The sequence below is a fragment of the Coenobita brevimanus genome, chromosome 75 (assembly GCF_032717465.1).
Source record: "Coenobita brevimanus isolate Jiangsu-jjx chromosome 75, ASM3271746v2, whole genome shotgun sequence".
NCBI classification, from domain to species: Eukaryota; Metazoa; Arthropoda; class Malacostraca; order Decapoda; family Coenobitidae; genus Coenobita; species Coenobita brevimanus.
Genome location: NC_137028.1, coordinates 3,722,332 through 3,742,348, shown reverse-complemented (window position 1 = coordinate 3,742,348; position 20,017 = coordinate 3,722,332). Strand labels below are relative to the sequence as shown.

At 42.9% G+C, this 20,017-nt stretch overlaps 2 protein-coding genes across 2 annotated transcripts in view; both read left to right on the top strand.

Annotated features, from left to right (window-relative positions):
• Positions 1-203: 203 nt before the first annotated feature.
• On the top strand, positions 204-12,376 carry LOC145408024 (uncharacterized). Its single transcript, XM_080278825.1, has 7 exons — positions 204-394; positions 1,083-1,228; positions 4,977-5,106; positions 6,154-6,331; positions 8,671-8,821; positions 10,872-11,035; positions 12,068-12,376. Exons 1-7 carry the CDS (start codon positions 204-206, stop codon positions 12,374-12,376), a joined length of 1,269 nt encoding a protein of 422 aa, XP_080134951.1.
• A 6,091-nt stretch (positions 12,377-18,467) lies between these two features.
• Positions 18,468-20,017, top strand: part of Gnpat (dihydroxyacetone phosphate acyltransferase) — a 30,940-nt gene continuing 29,390 nt past the window's right edge. The window contains exon 1 of the mRNA XM_080278774.1: positions 18,468-18,580. The gene's annotated coding sequence lies outside the window, so the exon portion shown is untranslated. The remainder of the gene's footprint in view (positions 18,581-20,017) is intronic.

The window sequence follows — 20,017 nt, the reverse complement described above, 5'->3', positions numbered from 1 at the left end:
CGGACTTCCTTAATACTCCCCCCCCCCACCCCCAGTGACTCCGGCACTTAATAATGATAAGTAATGATATATGTCTAGACATCAGTTCGGTGAATTATTAAAGTGAAAGAATTATACCCACAGCCGCAAAAGTCCTTTATTAGGAGGATACAACAGTTTCAGCCCAACTTGGATCCTCTTCAGGCTTGATGTTATATTGTCAGATGAGTGCGGTAGGCGTGATTGGTGGTGGTGCTGCGGGTCTGTGTGCGGCGCGTCACCTACTGGCGGCGGGGATGAAGCCGCAGGTATGGGAGGCTGCGGCAGGACTTGGAGGCACCTGGCGATATTCACCCTGCACCGGCACTGACAAGCATGGCATCCCGGTGTACTCATCCATGTACAACAACCTCAGGTACTGTACTTACATCTGGTATACTCGCCAAATGAAGCACACCGATGTATAGCACTCTCATGTACTGTACTGACATCTTGTACACTCACCAAATGTAACACACCAATGTATAACACCCATGTATTGTTTAATATCTTGTACAATCACCAAATGAAGAGTATCGATGTACAACGCCCTCATATATTGTACTAAAATCTTATTCAATCACCAAATGAAGTACACTGATGTACAGCACATTCATGTATTGTACTAACATCTTGGACACTCACCAAATAAAGTACACCGATGTACAACACCCTGATATTTTGTAATAACCTCACGTACACTCACCAAATAAAGCACACCCCTGTACCACACCCTCAGGTATAGGCTACTACTAACATCTTGTACACTCGCCAGAAGAAACACGTATATACAACAACCTCAGATACTATGTTAGTATCTTGTGCAAACACCCAGGTACTGATGGCAGCAAAAGTTTAAAGCAAGCCGCAAAAGTTCATCCTGCTTTCCATAAGTGCAGCACTTTCAGGTACTGTGCAACAAAAGAAGTATTATTCATAGGTTCTATTGAACTAGAGGTGATCAGTGTTTCTCAGTTAATTACTTTGCCTGTTCCCGTGTCACTGAAATAGAAACCTAATGCCATAACATTTATTTTAGTAAGTTAAAATTTATGCTGCCACAGAACCAACCTGCCGAAGGAGGTGATGGCGTTCCCGGACTTCTCGTTCCCCTCCACCGAACCGACCTCCTTCTTGCACCACAGCGCTGTCAACCAGTACCTTACTGACTATGCCAATCACTTCAAGCTGCACTCGCACATCAAGGTCAGTTATTGTAGTAGAGAGGATAATGTACCGTGGGAAAGTATATTATTTCCAACATTTACGTGCAGTAGTGAAGCGTGGACGATGTTTGATGGTCTTAAATTGTGAGTGAGAGCTATAGTGGCTTCTTCTTCAACTTACTAGATCACATCAAAGTCAGACATTTTAGCAGAGTGGGGAAAGTCTTGCCTGAGCGTTTATTACTTTCAACATACACAATAGTGGAGCAAGAATGATGCTTGAGGGACGTAAATAAATACTGATTTGAAACACCCGATTCAGACTACATCCAAAATTAGGGTCGGCATTTTAGCGTGGAGCGAAAACAAATTTGTCCCAAGACTATGTACGGTAGTAATTTATGGTCAGTGCTTGTCGTGGCGTGACCCACCTCCTCCCACCTTTCTTTCATAAGTTCATAACCTCACCATCTCTTGTTCTTTACCTAACGCGGTTTACGGCACAAATCCTTTTGCCTACCTCGTTTTAGCCATCTGTAGTTACCCTCAGATAAATTACCTCTGGTGTGTTGGCATACGCCTATTCCTGCATTCATAACTGGATCCTTGATGATACATACACAATATATATTTCTCACTCTTTCTTTCCTGTAACACATGCTTAAATATACAGCGCAGAACAACTCCTTACAAAAAATCTGACCAAAATATGCCCATAATTCCTACCTTTGTCTGTCCAATACGCCATTATCTACACATATTTCCTTAGATGTACCCATAGTAGAAACCGAGACATTCCCTCGTACGTGACACCTTAACACCGTCATGGTATGGAAGTATCTTCTAAGCTGCATAAAATCGTCTAGCGATTGCGAAAGTATAACACAAAAGCAGTGACTGTAGAGACGGGGTTATGAAGACTAACTCCTTTAATACAGGGATCTTCCCTTGAGTTATATATATATATATAGTCGCCTGGTGGTAACAAGAATAACATTCAGACGTCACGATAGTCGGAACGAAGTCCTTAAGTCATTATATTAGGTAACCCAGCAGCGTGACTATACATACGTAAATCCTATTGTCTGTGAAATTAATTCTAGGTGGTGCGTAGCGATGACCATCTTCCACTTAGTTGATGTAATGCTGCCTACTTCTTTCACTTAGATCATTTTTTCCTCTTTTCTTATTTCTCCCATCCTTCCTGTCCCTTTTTATTACACTTTTTTCCACATCAGATGGCCCTACACTAATGAGTGACAAGACTAATTGCTACTTGTAAACCAGGAAACCTTATGCAACTCTGGGTGGTAGCTATATACCCAATTAACTGGGTGATATGGGGTCTCTATCGTGCCCCAGTTAAGCGGGTAGGGACGTTAATGTGATATCCATCCTGGAACCAAACCTTCTCATTCTCTTCCATGCTTCGCTGTGGCGAGGCGCTGTCTACCGCAAGGGAACACCGGTTCTCAGCACGAGTCGGGCGTTCAGGGGCGGATGTTGATGGGTCTGCACGACCAAACAGGCAGAGATTACTCATCGTCAACAACAGCATGCTAATTCTAAGCAGGCATGGGCCGATGCAGGTTGTCGTACAAGCGATATTGATCGAAAGAAGAAGAGGTAGATGGTAGGGCAAGCTAGATTCAGTTGCAGAGGATAATTATATTCAGTACAGTAACACGGTATTCGTCTCTGCCATTACTTTCAGACACTGTTAATAGTAATGTGTAGCATTTGAACCAGGGTTTTGACACAGGTATTATGGTGGAGAATCCATTGTGCTGACTTACCATATAAAGTGACGGGACCTTAAGTCAGGTTCAAAACGGTTGTGATATTACAATATCACATTTTCTTAAGATTGCAAATGAACTTAATACTTCGCTCACTTGAGTTAGTATGCTGCATTCAAGTCATTATGTTTTTAAATGGATTTCAAATACATTTAAGTAATACTGGACGACCTTCAGCATACGTCGTGGTTATGTTAATAAATTTTCTCGAGCCGTTGAGGCGTCCACACCAAGTGCTTGTTGGCGTGAAAGGGAGTTTTGCATCTCTGTAGCCCATACAGGTGACCCCAGTGAATACGGACCCGTGCGAGAGAATTTATATAGGTTACAGTGATACGAAACTCCCGCCCGCGCCAGCAAACATTTGGTGTGGACACGGCCTAACGATCAATAAACTACCTACGTCCATGAGAGGGGAAGGTGGGACAATGTGCTTGATCTTCCAGCCATTGTCCACACCCTGGCTCTGTGTCGACAAGGCCCAGATGCTTACTCGTATTTTGGATCGAGACTGTACTGTACGTATAGAGCTAGTGTTACGGCATCATGGAATGGCAGTGTGGAGCGACGTGATGGTGTCACAGTGTTATGGCATGAAGAGTGGTATTGTGGTGTATGTGTTGTAGTGTGATGGTGTGGTAGTGTGGCATAATGACCCTATGCACAAAGCATCACATAGAGAAGATGGAGGCAATGGAATGTGGCGATGATGGGGTGGGGTGGACTTGTAAATGTGTAATGGTATGTGAAAATATATTACGAGGTCTGTTCAGAAAGTATCCCAGTTAGGCTCGTACAAAAAATAAATAGCTAACCTGTTGAGCGAGGACACTAATCCCCCTCAAAGTAGGCCCCTTCTGACTTGACACACGTAACCCAGGGTTCTTCCTGTTCCCTGAAACAGTTTTCAGAACCTGTTTTTCGGTATCTCCTGCAGGTGCTTCGTCGCATTTTTTATGATCTTTTCTCTCGGATGAACGTTGCTCAAGACATGTTGGAGTGTGCAAATCATAATCCAGACTTTCTGAAGACTGTAATCGCTGGATATGAGACTTGAGCATACGGGAACGACTCAGAAACCAAAGCACAGTCGTCCCAGTGCAAACATGCAGGGCCAAAATAGCACTACAGGTTCGCAGCACGGTGAAATGCATGTTGACATTTTTTTTTCCCCCCCGACGACCGTGGTGATGTGCATCACGAATGCGCACCAGGTCAGACTGTCAACAGACATTATTATCTCGACGTAATCCATCGTCTTCGAGACGTAGTTCGGCGGAAGAGCCCAGAGCTATGGAATGCGGGCAGTTGGAAGCTGTACCATGACAATGCTGCTGCTCGTTCTTCACAACTGATTCAGGAATTTTTGGCCAAGTGCAACATCCCGCAGGTCTGGCAGGCTCCCTGCTCACCAGACATGGCTCCGTGCGACTTCTGGTTGTTCCCCAACCTCAAAACTCCGCTGAAGGATTCTCGATTTTAGACGAGAGAAGAGATCATGACGAATGCGACGAAGCACATGCAGGAGATACCGAAAACCGACTTTGAAATATGTTCTAGGCAGTGGAAACAATGCTGGGCTACTTGTGTCAAGTCAGAAGGGGCCTACTTTGAGGGAGATTAGTGTCCTAGCTCAACAGGTTAGCTATTTATTTTTTCAGAGCCTCAGGTCGTATATTTTCTGAACAGACCTGCTGCGGTATTGTGGATATGTGGTGGTGTTATGGTGGTATTACAGAAAGAGCACCATGTTCAGAATGCTGAGATGGTGTCGTGCTGCGGACGTGTGGTTTTGTGGTAGTATAATTCTGTGGTAGTGTGAGGATATTGGGCTGTGGTAGTGTGGTATTATGGTGGTATTACAGTGAGAGCACCGCTGGAGGAAGTGGAGACATTGGAGCGTAGTAATGTTATGGTGTGGTTAGTGTAAGAATATTCGGCTGTGGTACTGTGGTAGTGTAATGGTGAGGTGTTATGATGGTATTACAGACAGAGCACCACGTGGAGGCGGTGGAGGCAGTGGAGCGAAGTGGTGGAGCGACAGGGTGGAGCGTAACAGTAAGGAACCTTCAGCAGGGAGCCACAACATCACACCTTTTTGACGCTCTTGTCGTCTGCAGCGGGTGGGTTACTTCATCATCATCATCATTTAAACCAAATCTCAGTTGACAGAAAGAATTTGACAAAAATGTTATGGACAAGCTTCTTTATAATGGTTTAGAAGAGAGACGCTTAGCCCGCTTCAGTGCCTGAACTCCTTGGGGTCACTTTGAATAAATTCTTGCACAATTTTTACGAAAGCAGTTAACTTTTTAATGAATTCTTTATTTTCGTAGCAAAGCCACAAACACGGGCGAAGTAACATGACGTCATATATAGCAGTGGCTTAGAAAATGCAAACACAGTTGAGTAGCTAAAAACTGGTATTTAATAATAGTTTTGTAATTTACTCTGACAGCATTCATTCCACCACCACATCGGATGTTTCATATCCCAGAAGGTGCAGACACCCTAGATTAAAAACCACTGCTTGAGGAGTAAGTAGTATTGTTGGCTAGTTTTCAACTGATGAAGCTGGGCCACTTCCACAATTTGAACACGAAATTGTGGTTACTGGAAACTCAGTGAGCCTAAGTTACATGACAGGAATGTTTCTCTGGTTACTAGTCAGAGGGACCCCCCTTCCCCTCCCCCTCCAGTATAAATACAATTGGTCTTCAGCTACACCGTAAAAGATTAGGGATCATCGCCAGGTAAAAAAAAAAAAAAAAAAAGAGGCCTTCTCAGGGGAGGAACTACACCAGTCGCGACCAGTACATATCTAGCCCGGCTAGGGATATGACTTTGACCTTGATCTACTTTCACCAATTTCGAACTCGTTGATTTTCGTCCCTACTATTCACATGTTAAATATTGTGATGATATCTTGAGCGGTTGCTGTCGTGGTAACAGACACAGAGACCCTGACCTACTTTCATCAGTTTCGAACGTGTGATCGATTTTTTCTCTTACTACACACCTGTAAAATTTTGTGATGATATCGTGAGCGGTCGAGAAATTATCATGCTAACAGACACACAGACAGACAGGCAAACAGAAAATAATACCAGCTTCGTTATCGTGGCTGGTAACTATAATGATGTGGGCAGTGACAGAGGTGGTGTTGACAGGCACTACTCCAGCCCCGTGGTGCCGCAGCTGCCTGGCGTGGAAGGGTACGAGGGGCGGCAGCTGCACAGCCACGACTACCGCCACCCGCAGCCCTTCACCGATGCCAGAGTTCTCGTGCTGGGGGCGGGAGCGTCAGGCATTGACATTGCCATGGAGCTGGCTTCCGTTGCCAAAAAGGTGAGGTTGTCGAAAAAAAAAAAAAAAAAAAAAAAAGAGAAAATGGAAGAAAATGTAGGAGACTGTTACACCTCTTATTCAGTATTTTTTTTCTTATATTACACATTTTTGTCCTCTTGTATGTTAATAAGGCAAACTCAGTCGATGTTAAGAATATATTAAAATAGCACGAAAATTAATACTGCAAAGGAAAAGGTGCTAGGAATAATAAGAAAAAAGTGTGTAGTATTATAGCCGGCATAGAAAGCCTGGTGGCACCTATTTTACTGAGCGATTCATTTTGCATGATACACTTTTTTGTCCGTGTGTGTGCTACTAAGGAAAGCGTTGTAGATGCAGAAAATATAAAAATAACATAAAAGAGACCATGGTGAAAAAAAATTGCTAGGAAGCCTCCAGTTCCCGCGTGAACACAACCTCGTATCTGAACAGCCTGGTCGGATGGATGTCGGAAGGTGCACTGTCCGACCATGTTCCTATGCCTGGCTGTGAGGTGAATCTTCCATTTTTATAACTGTACATATGGGTCGTCCTTATGGCACTTGTAGCTGTTGTTGATGTTGTTGTTTCCTCAAGCTCATCGAGACATGAACTCAGTGAACTGCAGACTGAAGTTGCTCTTCTGCACTCCATGGCCCACTTTGAGGGATTTGGAGGGAGCTGACAATGTTCGTATAACTGGGCAGCGGAGCCACCCAATGACATAGCCAGCACCTCTTAAATGCACTCCTCTCGAGCCATTTGCAGCTAAAATTAACATAATGTCTTTGAAATCAACAGCTTCAAAGAACAGTTTGGAAGTTTTCGTTCGTTTCTTATTAGTGTAGGACGGAATGTTTGGACACTGTTATTATTGCTTGTAGCCTACTCGGTGGTCTAGTGGTTAGAAAGCCCCAGTGGGAGTGCCGCCCTTGGGTAAGTTCGGTCTCCAAGAGGAGACTGGAGTTTTTTCAATCATGTAATGCCATCAGGGATAGAATGCTGGTCATCAACCCTTGAATGTAATGTTTTAAGGTAGCCTAGGCTCGGGTCCTTACACCTTAAAGAGGGTAATATCGGATTGGCTGTGTGTGTGTGTGTGTGTGTGTGTGTGTGTGTGTGTGTGTGTGTGTGTGTGTGTGTGTGTGTGTGTGTGTTTCTTTTTTTTTCTTCTTTATACCATCGACAGGAGAGTTGTTGACGATTAACCGCTGGTCTGTTTGGTCGAGCAGGCCAATCAACCGAAGGCAAGCAACCGCCCCTACTGGGCCTTTCCGTGCAGTGAGCTGATGTTCCCTTGCGGTAGGCAAAGCTTCCCGCAGAGAGGCACGAGGGAGAATATGCAGGGTTAGTTCCCGCATGGACGCCACATTTTCATCTCCACTCGGTTAACAGGGGCATTGAATTAGGCTCCAGTTTACCTCATTATTTGTTTATACGGTTACCATTCAGCCTTGTTATCGGTTCCCTGGATTACAGGAAGCCATTAGGCTTGTCATTTAATGCGAGCCACCTGAAGTGGAAAGTGGAATAATAAAGAATGACAGGCAGGATGAGAGAAACAGGAAGTGAGGGAAGCAGACAGAAAAGATAGATAAAGATGAAGGGAGAGGTAGGCAGCGCTACATCAAGTGAGTGGATATTGCTCGTCAACACCTACTATTCCTACCCGAAAGTACCACACTAGTCCTTTCTCATTTATGGAAGGTAATGTTTCATCTGCAGTCAGTCAAATAAAGCATGTAAAACCGCGATTTAACCATATAACCGAATGAACACAGAGTGGTCTATTTTTTTTTTTTTTTTTAATGCTCTTCAGGCATACGTGGCTTATAAGAGGAGTGGTTGGGATTTATTACTCTCATAATGCCATTCAGGGGCCGGATGCACTATAAGGTTACCGTATGCACCTCGCTGCTGGGGTCCCTATTATGATAGTCGGCTTTTGGCTGCAGTTGAACCAACTGCTAATTCAACTGGGCTACAATAAGATTTTCCCTTAAAAATATCGGCTCGAGAAAAGGGTAATAAACGACTGCAGCCAATTCCATTCTACCCCGCTCAAGGTGTACGGACCTAAAGCTAAGCTGCCGTAGTCAAATATATTTCAGGTTAGATGGCCAACCTGCGTCCCTTGGTGACATTACATGACTGAAATGCTTCCAGTCACCATTTGGGGATCAAAGCTACGGAAGGACTTGGTTTAGACTGGGAGTATTCTAACCACTAATCTACCAAGGTATTTAAAAGATACTGTGGTGTAATTCTATCGTGTGGCTTTCTGAAGAGAAGTGGTGGTGAGATGTTATATATGATTTAAAAATTGTTCTGTAATATTATAATACCGTGCTGTGTTTCAGGTGTATCTCTCGCACAATCTGCCCTCGCCCATCGCCAGTGACCTGCCCGACAACCTGCAGCAGGTGAAGGGCGCCACGGAGGCCACTACACGTGGCTTTGTTCTGGCTGACGGCTCGCACGTGGAGGCTGACGCCATCCTATACTGCACTGGTGGGTTCTCTCATGTCCTGCCCTGCGTCTTCTATTTGTCCTGCCTTGCTGCCCTGTCTTTTTCTGGTGTACGTGTACTGTCCTTTCATGCCCTGCCCTTCCCCGTTCTCTCCTGTCCTGCACTGGTATTTTCTCCTACTATTCATATCACTGTTCTGTGTAACTAGTACACAGATATAAAGTAGTGGGAGCTATAGTGTTATGATGATGATATTGATGATAAATGACTTATCTCTCGCTGCATGAGGTTGCCTGACAATAAGACTTCCCCCTCACTGTGAAGGTGTTTTGGCGAAAAAAGAAAATCACATTTTTACCGTGGTACACCTCTCACTGGGCAGAGGTCAACTGAAATTTTAGAAGACAAGGTCTGGACTTGCCTCGGTTGTAACTGGGGTTTGTAGACCCACCACACTAGCCTAGGGTCGAACCCAGTGCTGGATACCTGGTATATTATTCGAGTCATTTTGCCATTGTACTATCGCAGTTGGTAAAATGATGTGGTGTCTTTTGAATCCTTCATCCCGATCCTTTTAGGCAGCATAGTGAGTCTGTAGGTGGGTGCATTTCAAGGCACGGCATTACATATCATTAAATGACGATGATTATAGCTAGACAAGATTTCTCCACGGTTTAGCATACACAGTCTGGGAGCTGCGGTTCCTCAGTGGTTAACGTGATGTATGAGCCTCGAGTCTAGGGCTCAAGCCCACGGCGTTATAGACATTTGAATTGGGTGCTGGTATACTCCGTCGCAGCCGACTCTTATGTTGAACCATACCATCTCAGGCGCCATCCAAAGCTCATGGAAAGTCAGTGTGAAATTTACAAACAAATAGGAACATACTGTATGACACACATCACCATTTTATCAATAGGATGATAATTATCTTAGTCAGTTTGGGACAACTGCATATGTTAATCTAAAGACGTGTTGGCTGGCGCATATGTTAGCACCCAGTCGGTTCTACTGATGACACATAAAGACTTACAAATGCATTCATAGTCAGTACAACATTTTTGCTTTAACAAGCATCACTCTTCCTCCAGATACTCCTTCCCTGTTCATACTTCACCACGGAAAGGGTTGATCTTGCTATCACTCTGTCTCCGAGGAGAATGTCTGAGCCAGCAGTGGACCTAATATGGACTGATGCAAAAATACGTTTTAGAGGGTAAAGAAACTATTGATTTGGCCTGACTTGCTGGTTTGCGCTAGCCTTTGTAACAGCTCTCAAACACATATTGCGTAAGGGTCCTGAGTTAAGGTTGGTGAGTTTGCTATTGCCTATAATTCCATCACCTATAATCTAGATATATGTTCGATATTCTTTATTATTTCCTGTATCTTCATTCGTGGACGGTAAAAGTAATTTGGCAGGGGGTCCGGTGGCCAAGTAGGTAGAGAGGAGGTCTATTGTCCCAGTGGACCCGGATTCGAATCCCGACTGGGACAGTGAACAGCTTGCAGGACTTGAATTTCGCTGAAGTAGACTTTACTTATCTACCAACGCGCCACCAGCATGTAAAAACACCCCCTCAAATACCAGTTCACCAGTCCTGTATGAGACAGCCCTAGCATGTATTCAATATGGACGGTGAGTGTTAGCGCCGAAGTGCTGACATGTGGTGTATGGTACAAAGGGGGACTGCTGGGCCTCAGACGGGCCGTTAAGCCCATGCCGAGAATCGAACGCATTAAAAATAAAAAATAAGTACATCTGTATTCTTGACTGCCCAGTGAAGGTTGTTAATTTATTAGTCACTCCTACAGGATTTTAGAACTCATTCCCCTCCCTGATTCTTGGGGAGTGAGAGCTAAGAACAGCTTGGTGATGTCTTCCCGCAGTGTCGCTTTCCCTCTGAATAACGCAACCTTTTGATTATATTTGTTACTCCTGCAGGATATCGGTACTCCTTCCCCTTCTTTATTAATTCCTGAGGGATGAGGATTGGGAACAGCTTGGTGATGCCCGTATACAAATACAGCTTCAACAACGTCTTCTCTTTTAATAATATAATCATGTGATGTTACGTGTCGCACATACAGGATACCGATACTCCTTCCCCTTCCTTACTAAGTCCTGCCGGATGAAGGTGGAGGACAGCCTAGTAACGCCCCTCTACAAGCACATCTTCAACGCCACCTTCCCCACCATGGCATTCATCGGCATCCCGCTACAGATCTGCCCCTTCCCCATGTTTGATATCCAGGTCAGTGCATTGTCCTGTGATGGGTGTCGTTCATAGTCCATTTCGGTATTATTGCAACCCGTGTTCATTACTTCCACACGATATTATTCACCTATAGAATGAATCACAGGTATCAATGGATTGTAGTCTATCTCAGTATTTAATTTGTCTTTGCATGTTACCAGTGCAAATCCATCGATCTGCGTAAATATAGTTTCCAACTGTTGTCTCTGAACACAGTAAAAATGGTTGCGCACCCTGGCAAACAAAATAACAGTAACTTCATGAGTGCATTTTTAAAAATTAGGTGTAAGCTTATTGACCCCACAAGAACAAATAACAGCTACGGTATGGATGTAGAATGGGAGGAGGGAAGGCTCTATAATTTCCATCTCCCTTCATACGTTAACTGTTTTTCACTACGGTATAACACCTACCTTTAATATCACAGGATAATCATGTGTAGCAAGAAAGGACAGCTCATTCTGGAATTTCAACCCACCCGAAATAGCACGTATCATACCTATTATACGCCATATCTATGTCCTGAATTGACTTTTTCTATTAAAAAAAAAAAAAAAAAAGCCCGATGAATCTGGAAAATTTTCATCCTGTGGAAACTTGTCTTTAAAAATGTGAAAGGTTGATCCTATTTTATTTTACCTAAATGAAAAAGATGGTGCGCGTACGTCATAGTTCATATGATAAAACTTAATCCTGCGATAAACATTTTTGCTTTAATTTTATTTTTAATCCTACGAACCCACTAACGCATAATATTAGTAACGGAGAAAGAGTGACGCCACTGCATTACCCTGAGGAAGACGGGAGGTGTCCCCCATCTACAGACTTTAAATCATGGTGATTGCTTTAATGACCTTTGCCTAATCGACTGGTACAAATCTGTTTCAACAAAACCTAAGCCATTACTCTACTGATGGTTTTCCTGTTTTTGCGCTTTCCCTTTCTTGTTTCTGGATCCTTCCCACTCCTTGTATTAGTGGGAGGTGGAGTTGGTGCGATAGTAAAGCCAATACTGTTTGTGTGGTACAGGCGCGGTTCGTGACCAATGTGTTGACGGGAAAGGTGACTCTGCCGAATCCTGCTCATATGCTGGAGACTTCAAGCCGGGAGTTGTCTCGGCACCAACAGGAGGGCCGCCCACTCGAAGACTTCCACCTGATGGCTTTAGACCAGTGGGAGTACATGCGGGAGTTGACAGAGCAGGCTGGGGAGAAAATGGTGCCGCCAGTGGTCCAGGAACTGTTCAACGCGGTCAGGAAACTTCGCAATCGGTCTCTGCTCACTTACAAGAACACCAACTACAGACTGACAGGGCCGGAGTCTTACGAGGTGTCGTAGTGGACCCAGTGGCGGATCCAGAGGAGGTTTATGGGAGCCCAGATTGCCTCCCACCCCCCCCCTTTTATTGTGCCACTTTCTCTCCTCTCGGATCGCGTTTGTAAAGGATCCAAGCCAATTTATAAGACTGAGTGTAACAGTTAAGTGTCATTAACATAAGTTCTTTTGTTTTCATTTTTTTTTTGGGGGGGGGCTTTAATAACCACTCTGATTTGCATGTGAAGTATTTGGAAAGCATGGGTGAAGACAAACATATACAAACAACTTTATACGTATCTTCAGCATAGGAGAGTCTACTGCATGGCTCTGGATCACCAGAATGGGGGAGAAAAAAACGTACCTTTTATTAGCAGAAAGAGCTAACTCAGAACACAATGAACATAATTACTGAAATGGATAAGGGGCAGATGTATTCTAGTATCTTTGTGTATGAATTTAACACTAATGATAAATTTTGTCAACGGTGGGGTATGCAAATACAAGACCTCCCCGTTTACTGAATGCTGGATCTACCCCCGGTGGATCTGTGAAAATACCAGCCTTATCATAATAATCTCCCGCCGATCACCCTTTGTAAAACATAGTACAGTAGTCCTATTTACCTTTTTTTAACATGTATTCTGTATGGACGGTGCATATTAATGCTGAAGTGGTGACATGTGAAGGTGTGTGGAAAATAGGAAGATTGCTTGATCGCATGGAACGGGCTGTTAGGTCTGTGCTCGTAGTCGGACATGTATAGAAAAAATGATAAAGTCCTAAGGATCTGTTGCCTGTGTCCTCGACTGTAAAATTTAAAATATGTGCCACCGTAGTTATATGAATCTTACAAAATTCATTTCTCATTTCTTTAATTTCATTAATTCAGTTTCTCAGTAACATCACCATATTATCATATCCCATCTTTCCGGTTTCCTGCCTCCCTTTCTACATGCTAAGTCTTTGCCTACGTAAACCTTCTCCACCACCCTAAAATTCCAGAACATATCCCACACAGTCGAACTACATGTCTACTCATCCACCTTCTGGTTATTAATTTTGCCTTTATTTCTCTGCTTCCACGCACAGCACAGTCAGGGACAGAAGTTCGCCTAATATTTTACTTCCTCTCACTTTTCTCTGGTAGCCATTCTAAGCTACGAGAGGCTTGGTATGTTTCTCTGCCCATACATGTTTCTCTTCGATACGATGTGTCAAGGGAGGAAAGTGACAGACATAACCCAAATTTGAGACAGATGCAGTGGAACAGAATGTGAAGTTTTGCCCCTGTACTTCGCTCAGATCCTCTCGCAATACTGTTTCTTTTTCACTGTTACTATGCAAGGGGCACCAGTCACAAACGTTCATAATTATTTTAATGAGGGTACCAACACTCCCTTAGACAATCCTCTCTCTCTCTCTCTCTCTCTCTCTCTCTCTCTCTCTCTCTCTCTCTCTAAAGGCTTCCAGAACATCAATCACATTTTTAATTGGGCATATCTATTGTCTACATACATTACACGTGTCCCTCTTGTCTACCAATGCACCAGGATGCCGAAAATTTTATTCAAGCTATTCTATGTTTATCCACTTTCCCTATTTTAAAGACGTTCATTTGTCCATTTTAATTTGAGTCGTTATTTACCATTCAGTACAAACCCCAACTCTCCGGGAAACGTTTTCACTAAATACCATGCAGATATAAGTATAATAAAGCAAAATACGATAAATTGGCAACCAGTTTATATATAATGTAATTGTAACCGTTGAAATAATCGTTCTTTTTGTGAAGAGGAGTAGTCTGCTTTTAACTTGTATACTTCTTAAAGCCAGGATTCCAGGGGCTTATATATTGAGTGAATGTGTGTGGACTCATTCAGTTAGGCAAATTTCGGTTAGTTTCCCATTTTATCATTTTTCCCCTTTGCTTTCTGGACCCTACCTCACGCCATCTTGGTGTGGGAATGGAGGTCTGGATAATGATGAAGATGATAATGATAATGAATTTAACTGTGCTGTTATAGTTCAATTTCGGTCGCCAGATAATCTACTGTATATATATATATATATATATATATATATATATATATATATATATATATATATATATATATATATATATATATATATTAAATTGCCTACCGACCATTGAGGACGAAGCCCCTGGTCATTAAGGCAAATATATATATGTATATACATAGGAATATATATAAATATATATACGAACATATATATACATACATACATTCATACACACCATCCATGCATATATATATATATATATATATATATATATATATATATATATAGGACTACATAATAGATAGATAGATAAATAGATAGATAGAGAGACAGATAGAAGCAGGAAGTCAAATGATGAGAAGGTGTTGTGTTTGCGAGAAGCGAGCAGCGCTAAACGCTTACACGGAGGAAAGCTGACGACAGCGGCCAGTAAGGAGATGATGCAGTTAGCTGTCAGCAGTCCTCTCGTGAGAAAGTTCTGTTGCCATGAGGAAGATACGTGACACACACACCCTACTACACGAGATGTTAGGAAAGAGAGTTGAGAAGGAGACGAGCGACCCTAGAGAGAGGTCGAGACGGAGATTAGCCTTAGAACAGAGAGAGAGAGAGAGAGATAGCGAGACAGGGAGGTAGCTACCCAGGACTTATACTATTATACCTGTTTAATATTTCCAAGACAAATAAAAATAGTCCCATACTATTCTTTACCTCTCCCGTCACTACATGACATCTGGTGGGGAAACTACTACAAGATATAAAAGCCGCTCGACCACAAGTCTAAAATATACTTCTCTACAAGTAACTACAAAGTCTTTATGACATATATATATATAATAATTTTTTATTGCATTTATTTTTATTTTTTATTTTGTTTATTTTTTAAAATCTTACATTATGAAATAGAAAAAATTGCCTAATTAACCTAAAGTCCCTAAAACTAATAACCTAACAGACAAATCGCTAACCTATACTAAATCCTAAAAAGACAAACAGCTAAACCTACAGTAATGATATCGATAAAAATACCTCGACCAAGAGAACACCATCGACTGCAGATATGTAATGCCTTTCTGCATTACATACCTGCACTCATCACCTGGTGACTGTCAGTCGAGGCAGAAAATAATATAGGGGACATCAGTATATGAAAGAGACCCTGAGTAGTCAGGAACTATTCCATACACGTCAGCTGTCGACCCTAATTAAGATGATTTATATATACAAGATGATGGAATGCATTTACATATGTGCAGGGAGTGTAGTACCTCACCTAACAGAACACCATCGACTGAAAATGCCGAATACCTTTCTATATTGGACACTTGCCCTCATTAACCTCTATAAAATAAAACTACGAAAATGACAGGAGTGTGATATCCAACCTACGCGACAGAGGACATGATAATGCTAAAGCTCACCGACATGACCTTAAATAATGATAATAATAATAATAATAATAATGTGATTATTATTCGCCGCGGTGGCTGAGTGGTCACCGTTGTTGATTCCTAAGCTGCCGGCCCATTAACGCCAGGGTTTGAATCCTGGTGAGGGCAGCTGTCGTCACTTGCCTCATTTGTCCATTGACCCTTTATGGGTCGGTAAGTAAAATGAGTACTTAGCCTAGGGTGACTAACACATAGGGGAGGTAACTGTGGTAACCTGGATAATATAGAGACCTTCTATGGGTGAAAACCCGGCACAGCCTCAAAGGCCTAAGTTAAGGAGATGAACACAGCGGCCAAGCGTTTCATGTCGTCTGCCCCTACTTGTACCTTTTGTCTTACCTTAATTACCATGGATTAATATATAACAGCCTAAATATGATAGGGAGTCCATATAATAATAAATATTTCGTTTGACAATAGTCCGAATAAAATATTTCCCCCCCCCAAAAAAAAAAAAACTAATGCGATCTCGTCAGTGGCTGTCAGTCACACTGGCGGCGTTAAAGCAGCACATGGAGCTTGAGGCCCATCAATTGTTTTTCATTTTCTGGGTAGATTATGCAATTAAATATTGCCGTGTCCACGGCAGGTGATAGAAAGCTTTAGGAGAAATACACTGAGGTGGTTTGGCCATGTGGAGGGGGTGGAGAGCGAGAGACTAACGAGGAGAGTGTATGCGAGTGAGGTGGAGGGGGGAGAGGGAGGGGGAGGCCGAGGATGAGATGGAGGGATGGAGTGGAGAGGTATATGAGAGGAGGGTGAGTTGGGAACAGGACAGTGAAATGGCGGGGGACAGGGCGACGTGGAGGCGATTTGTTTGTGGCTACCCCGTACGGGATTGAGGAGTCTGGCAATATATATATACACACACACACACACACACACACACAAGTATGCAGGGGAATAGAGCTGGGGGGTAGGGAGATAGGTGGTTGGGAGGTAGATAGGGCGATACGTAGGTTGACAGCTAGGCAGACGGGGAAGTGGGTAGGGAAGCAGGTAAGCAGATAGGTAAGTAGGTAGAAAAGGAAGGAGGTAGTCAAGGAGGTAGATGGGGAGGTAGGTAGCGAGATAGGTAGGGTGGTAGGCAACGAGGTAGGTGGGGAGGTAGGTGGGGAGGCTGGCAGGGAGATAGGTTGGGAGGTCGGCAGGGAGGTAGGTAGCTAGCCTATGTGGGCATTGGATAGGGAGTCGGGTGGGTAGGTAGGTAGGTAAGTATGCATTGAGATAGGAAAGGGAGTGAATAGGGAAGTAGCCAGGGACAGAAGTAGGGAGGTACGGTAGGTAGGAAGGGAAGTAGGTAGGGATGTCAGTGTGTAGGAAAAAGCGACGAGAAGTATAAATTAATCCTTTTTATGCTAGAGGAATAACCTGGGCTCAACACCTACCGGTTAAAGGATCACATTGTCTAACAGAGTGGCTGTAAAGCCTGAAATCATCGCATATAAAAGGTCGGTATTCTCGTAGGTTAAGGAAGCTCTCTAATGCCCCTTCTCAAGTAATTTATTCTGCTTATTACATACCGCCATCCTTATCTGTGTTATTTATAACATTCTGTTATCACTACACTGTATAAATAGCGTACGAAGTGATATTAGCCAGCCGTAACCAAAAATAAATCGCTAGGGAAGAGGAGTTGGGGAACTATCTTTAACCACCTAAAATCCCAGCCAAAAAGGATCAGCAGTAGCCTGCACAGCAAGAATTATACGAGAATTCATTTCAGGGAACATAGCATAGCAACACGTACCCAGCTGGTATATGAAATGAACTTCCTCATATACTCCTTTATCGTCTCTGCGAGCTGACTTAGGGAGCTGTTGTAGATTTTTTTTTTTTTTCTGTGGTTATTAGCAGAGGGATTAGGAAGGGTCACTGCCCCCGAGGGAGTAGTGGAAAGGTTCCTACTCTCTCCAGGATACTAGGCTACATACAAGTTTACTCAAGAGTTCAAACCCCACAGGAAACGTCAACATCGTATCGTTCACCTGTGGACAAGAAACGGGAGGTGTTATCACGTAATATTACCAGTTTCCAAGGCAATGGCTAGGGACCCGGTTCAATAGAACAAAATTTCATTACAGTTCGTTTTATTCGGCTCTGATAAGGTTGCCTGAAAAGATTGAGACTGTGGTCCAATGAATTATCTTAAATGCATCTTTTTTTCGTTCAGCCAGTTATATAAACTGTATTACGTAAACGGCTGAGCTGAGGTGATGCGTCTCTGCACCAATGAGGAGCCCAGTGGGCGGAGTATGGCTGAGTGAATGATGCTTTTTACAACAAATCGTCCTTTTCATTGAACTTCGTCCCTCCTAAAGGTCAAACTCCTTCTTGGAACATGGAAAACTGCAGAGGCAAGTATATGATATTACACTGTTGACTACGGTTTTACTGTATAAAAACACGGAATTAACACTGTAATAAAGTATTAGTTGCTCATAGACTCCAAATCAGCGAATCACCCTCCTAACTACCCCACCCATCTATCACGATTCGTCCAAGAGAAAAGGGCGTCATGTAAACAATACTGCTAAAAATGAGTAAATGGACAGAAACGTAATGAGCATTTTATTACATGTAAGGAATGATCGTTGTCCTCCCAGGCGAGCACCGAGCGATGCACTTTGTTCTGTGGGGGCAGACGGTGAACGAAATATTTTGTCCTGGGGGGCATGGCGTCTGCGGTAAGCTACTTATGGCGCGGCGTGGGCGTGACAGCAGACGACAGAGCTATGACAGGTGTCCTCAGGTAGGGATTCATTTTTTTTTTTTTTTAAGGATTTAACTGAAGTTATGTTCGTGGGTTGCCCTTGCCATGCTTACTTTACATATTGCTTCAGCTGTTTCATATGGATAATGACAGAATTATCGACCCAACAGGCAACTGGGGTGCAGTAAATTTTCACTTGCCGGTACCGTAGACTTCGCGAATTAAAACAAGAACTCATCTTGCCGGATGGTATCTTGCATGAAGATACGGTAGTCATTAGGAAGTCACAAGGTGCAAAATCACCGGTTAGTTATATGTTTCAGTGTTAGATAATCCTGAGCCGGAAAATGTACTGTAGGCTTGCCCAAGTTAAGCGCTTTGTCATTCAGGTTTACTGTCAGATGAAACCAGACTTGAGAGTAGTATTTTCACTTCCAGTGATTAAATTCACCAACGTTGATATCAAAATGACTAACTAACCATCCACCAGTTTAGGGGAGCAGCTTATGCAAGAAAGCTGCTCTTAACCCTATGGTACTGTGAATGGCAAGGGCCAAGAAGTCACTCCGAAAATGAATATGGGCAGTTATTAGTTGCAGGATAATACTGTAGTTCAGATTTTCATCTACAGGGCAATAGGCATCTCTTAATGAGGCTTTAGGACTGTTGTATGCTATGCCTTTTTTCTTTACTTGTGTAACATGGTTTTAGAATTAGCTTGAGTATACTGGTGAAGGACATGTAAAAACTAACAGAGAAGTATGTTGAGAGAGAGAACGGGAGAGACCAGAACATTAGGGAGCTGGAGGTGTGTGGGATGGATCTGTTTTCGTCCTTGAACACTGACCTCATACAACCTGGAGATAAGGTGGTGTTGCCCTTGCCCCAGGCTGTGGCAAGTGCTGCTGTGCCAAGACTGTACTTCTTTACTTTTCTGTTGCTATTCTTTTATATGAGTGATATGTCCTGTGAACTCCTTTATATTTTTTAATACATACTGTACTATACTTAATGAATGCACCAATATGTTGCCACATCAGTGTTTGCTGAAGGGGTATGTGACAAGACCCACCATCTCTTCTGGTTGTGCACTGTATGTCTATCTATCTGTCTATTGCCAGACGCCATTATCTCGTAAGGGGTAGATTTATAACCACTAACCATATACAGGTATGCTTAAAGATACGATACCCATAGATGCGATACATCAGCTTAGCAATGGGGGTAGAAATACCATCATACCCGCCTAATGATGGCCAAAGCCTGGTTAAATGATGGGTTTTGATTTTTTTAATGATTTTGATTATATTTTTGAAAAATTTTGTGTTTAGGTAGATTTATAAACTGTTTTTAGACTTACATTAATGTGTTTTAATCATAGGTGGGGTGAACATTGTCATTTTGGGGTACGGTTTGCTAAGTTTGATTTTTTCCAGACTTACGGCATATTTGACAATTTCCAAATTTTATTTTTGG

Bases quoted from the DNA above. Each gene is read 5' to 3' on its own strand.
- LOC145408024 (XM_080278825.1), top strand. From the start codon at position 204: ATGAGTGCGGTAGGCGTGATTGGTGGTGGTGCTGCGGGTCTGTGTGCG. The intron at 395-1,082 runs GTACTGTACTTA...ATGCTGCCACAG, and splicing joins TCCATGTACAACAACCTCAG to AACCAACCTGCCGAAGGAGG. The intron at 1,229-4,976 runs GTTATTGTAGTA...TATTACAGACAG, and splicing joins GCACTCGCACATCAAGGTCA to AGCACCACGTGGAGGCGGTG.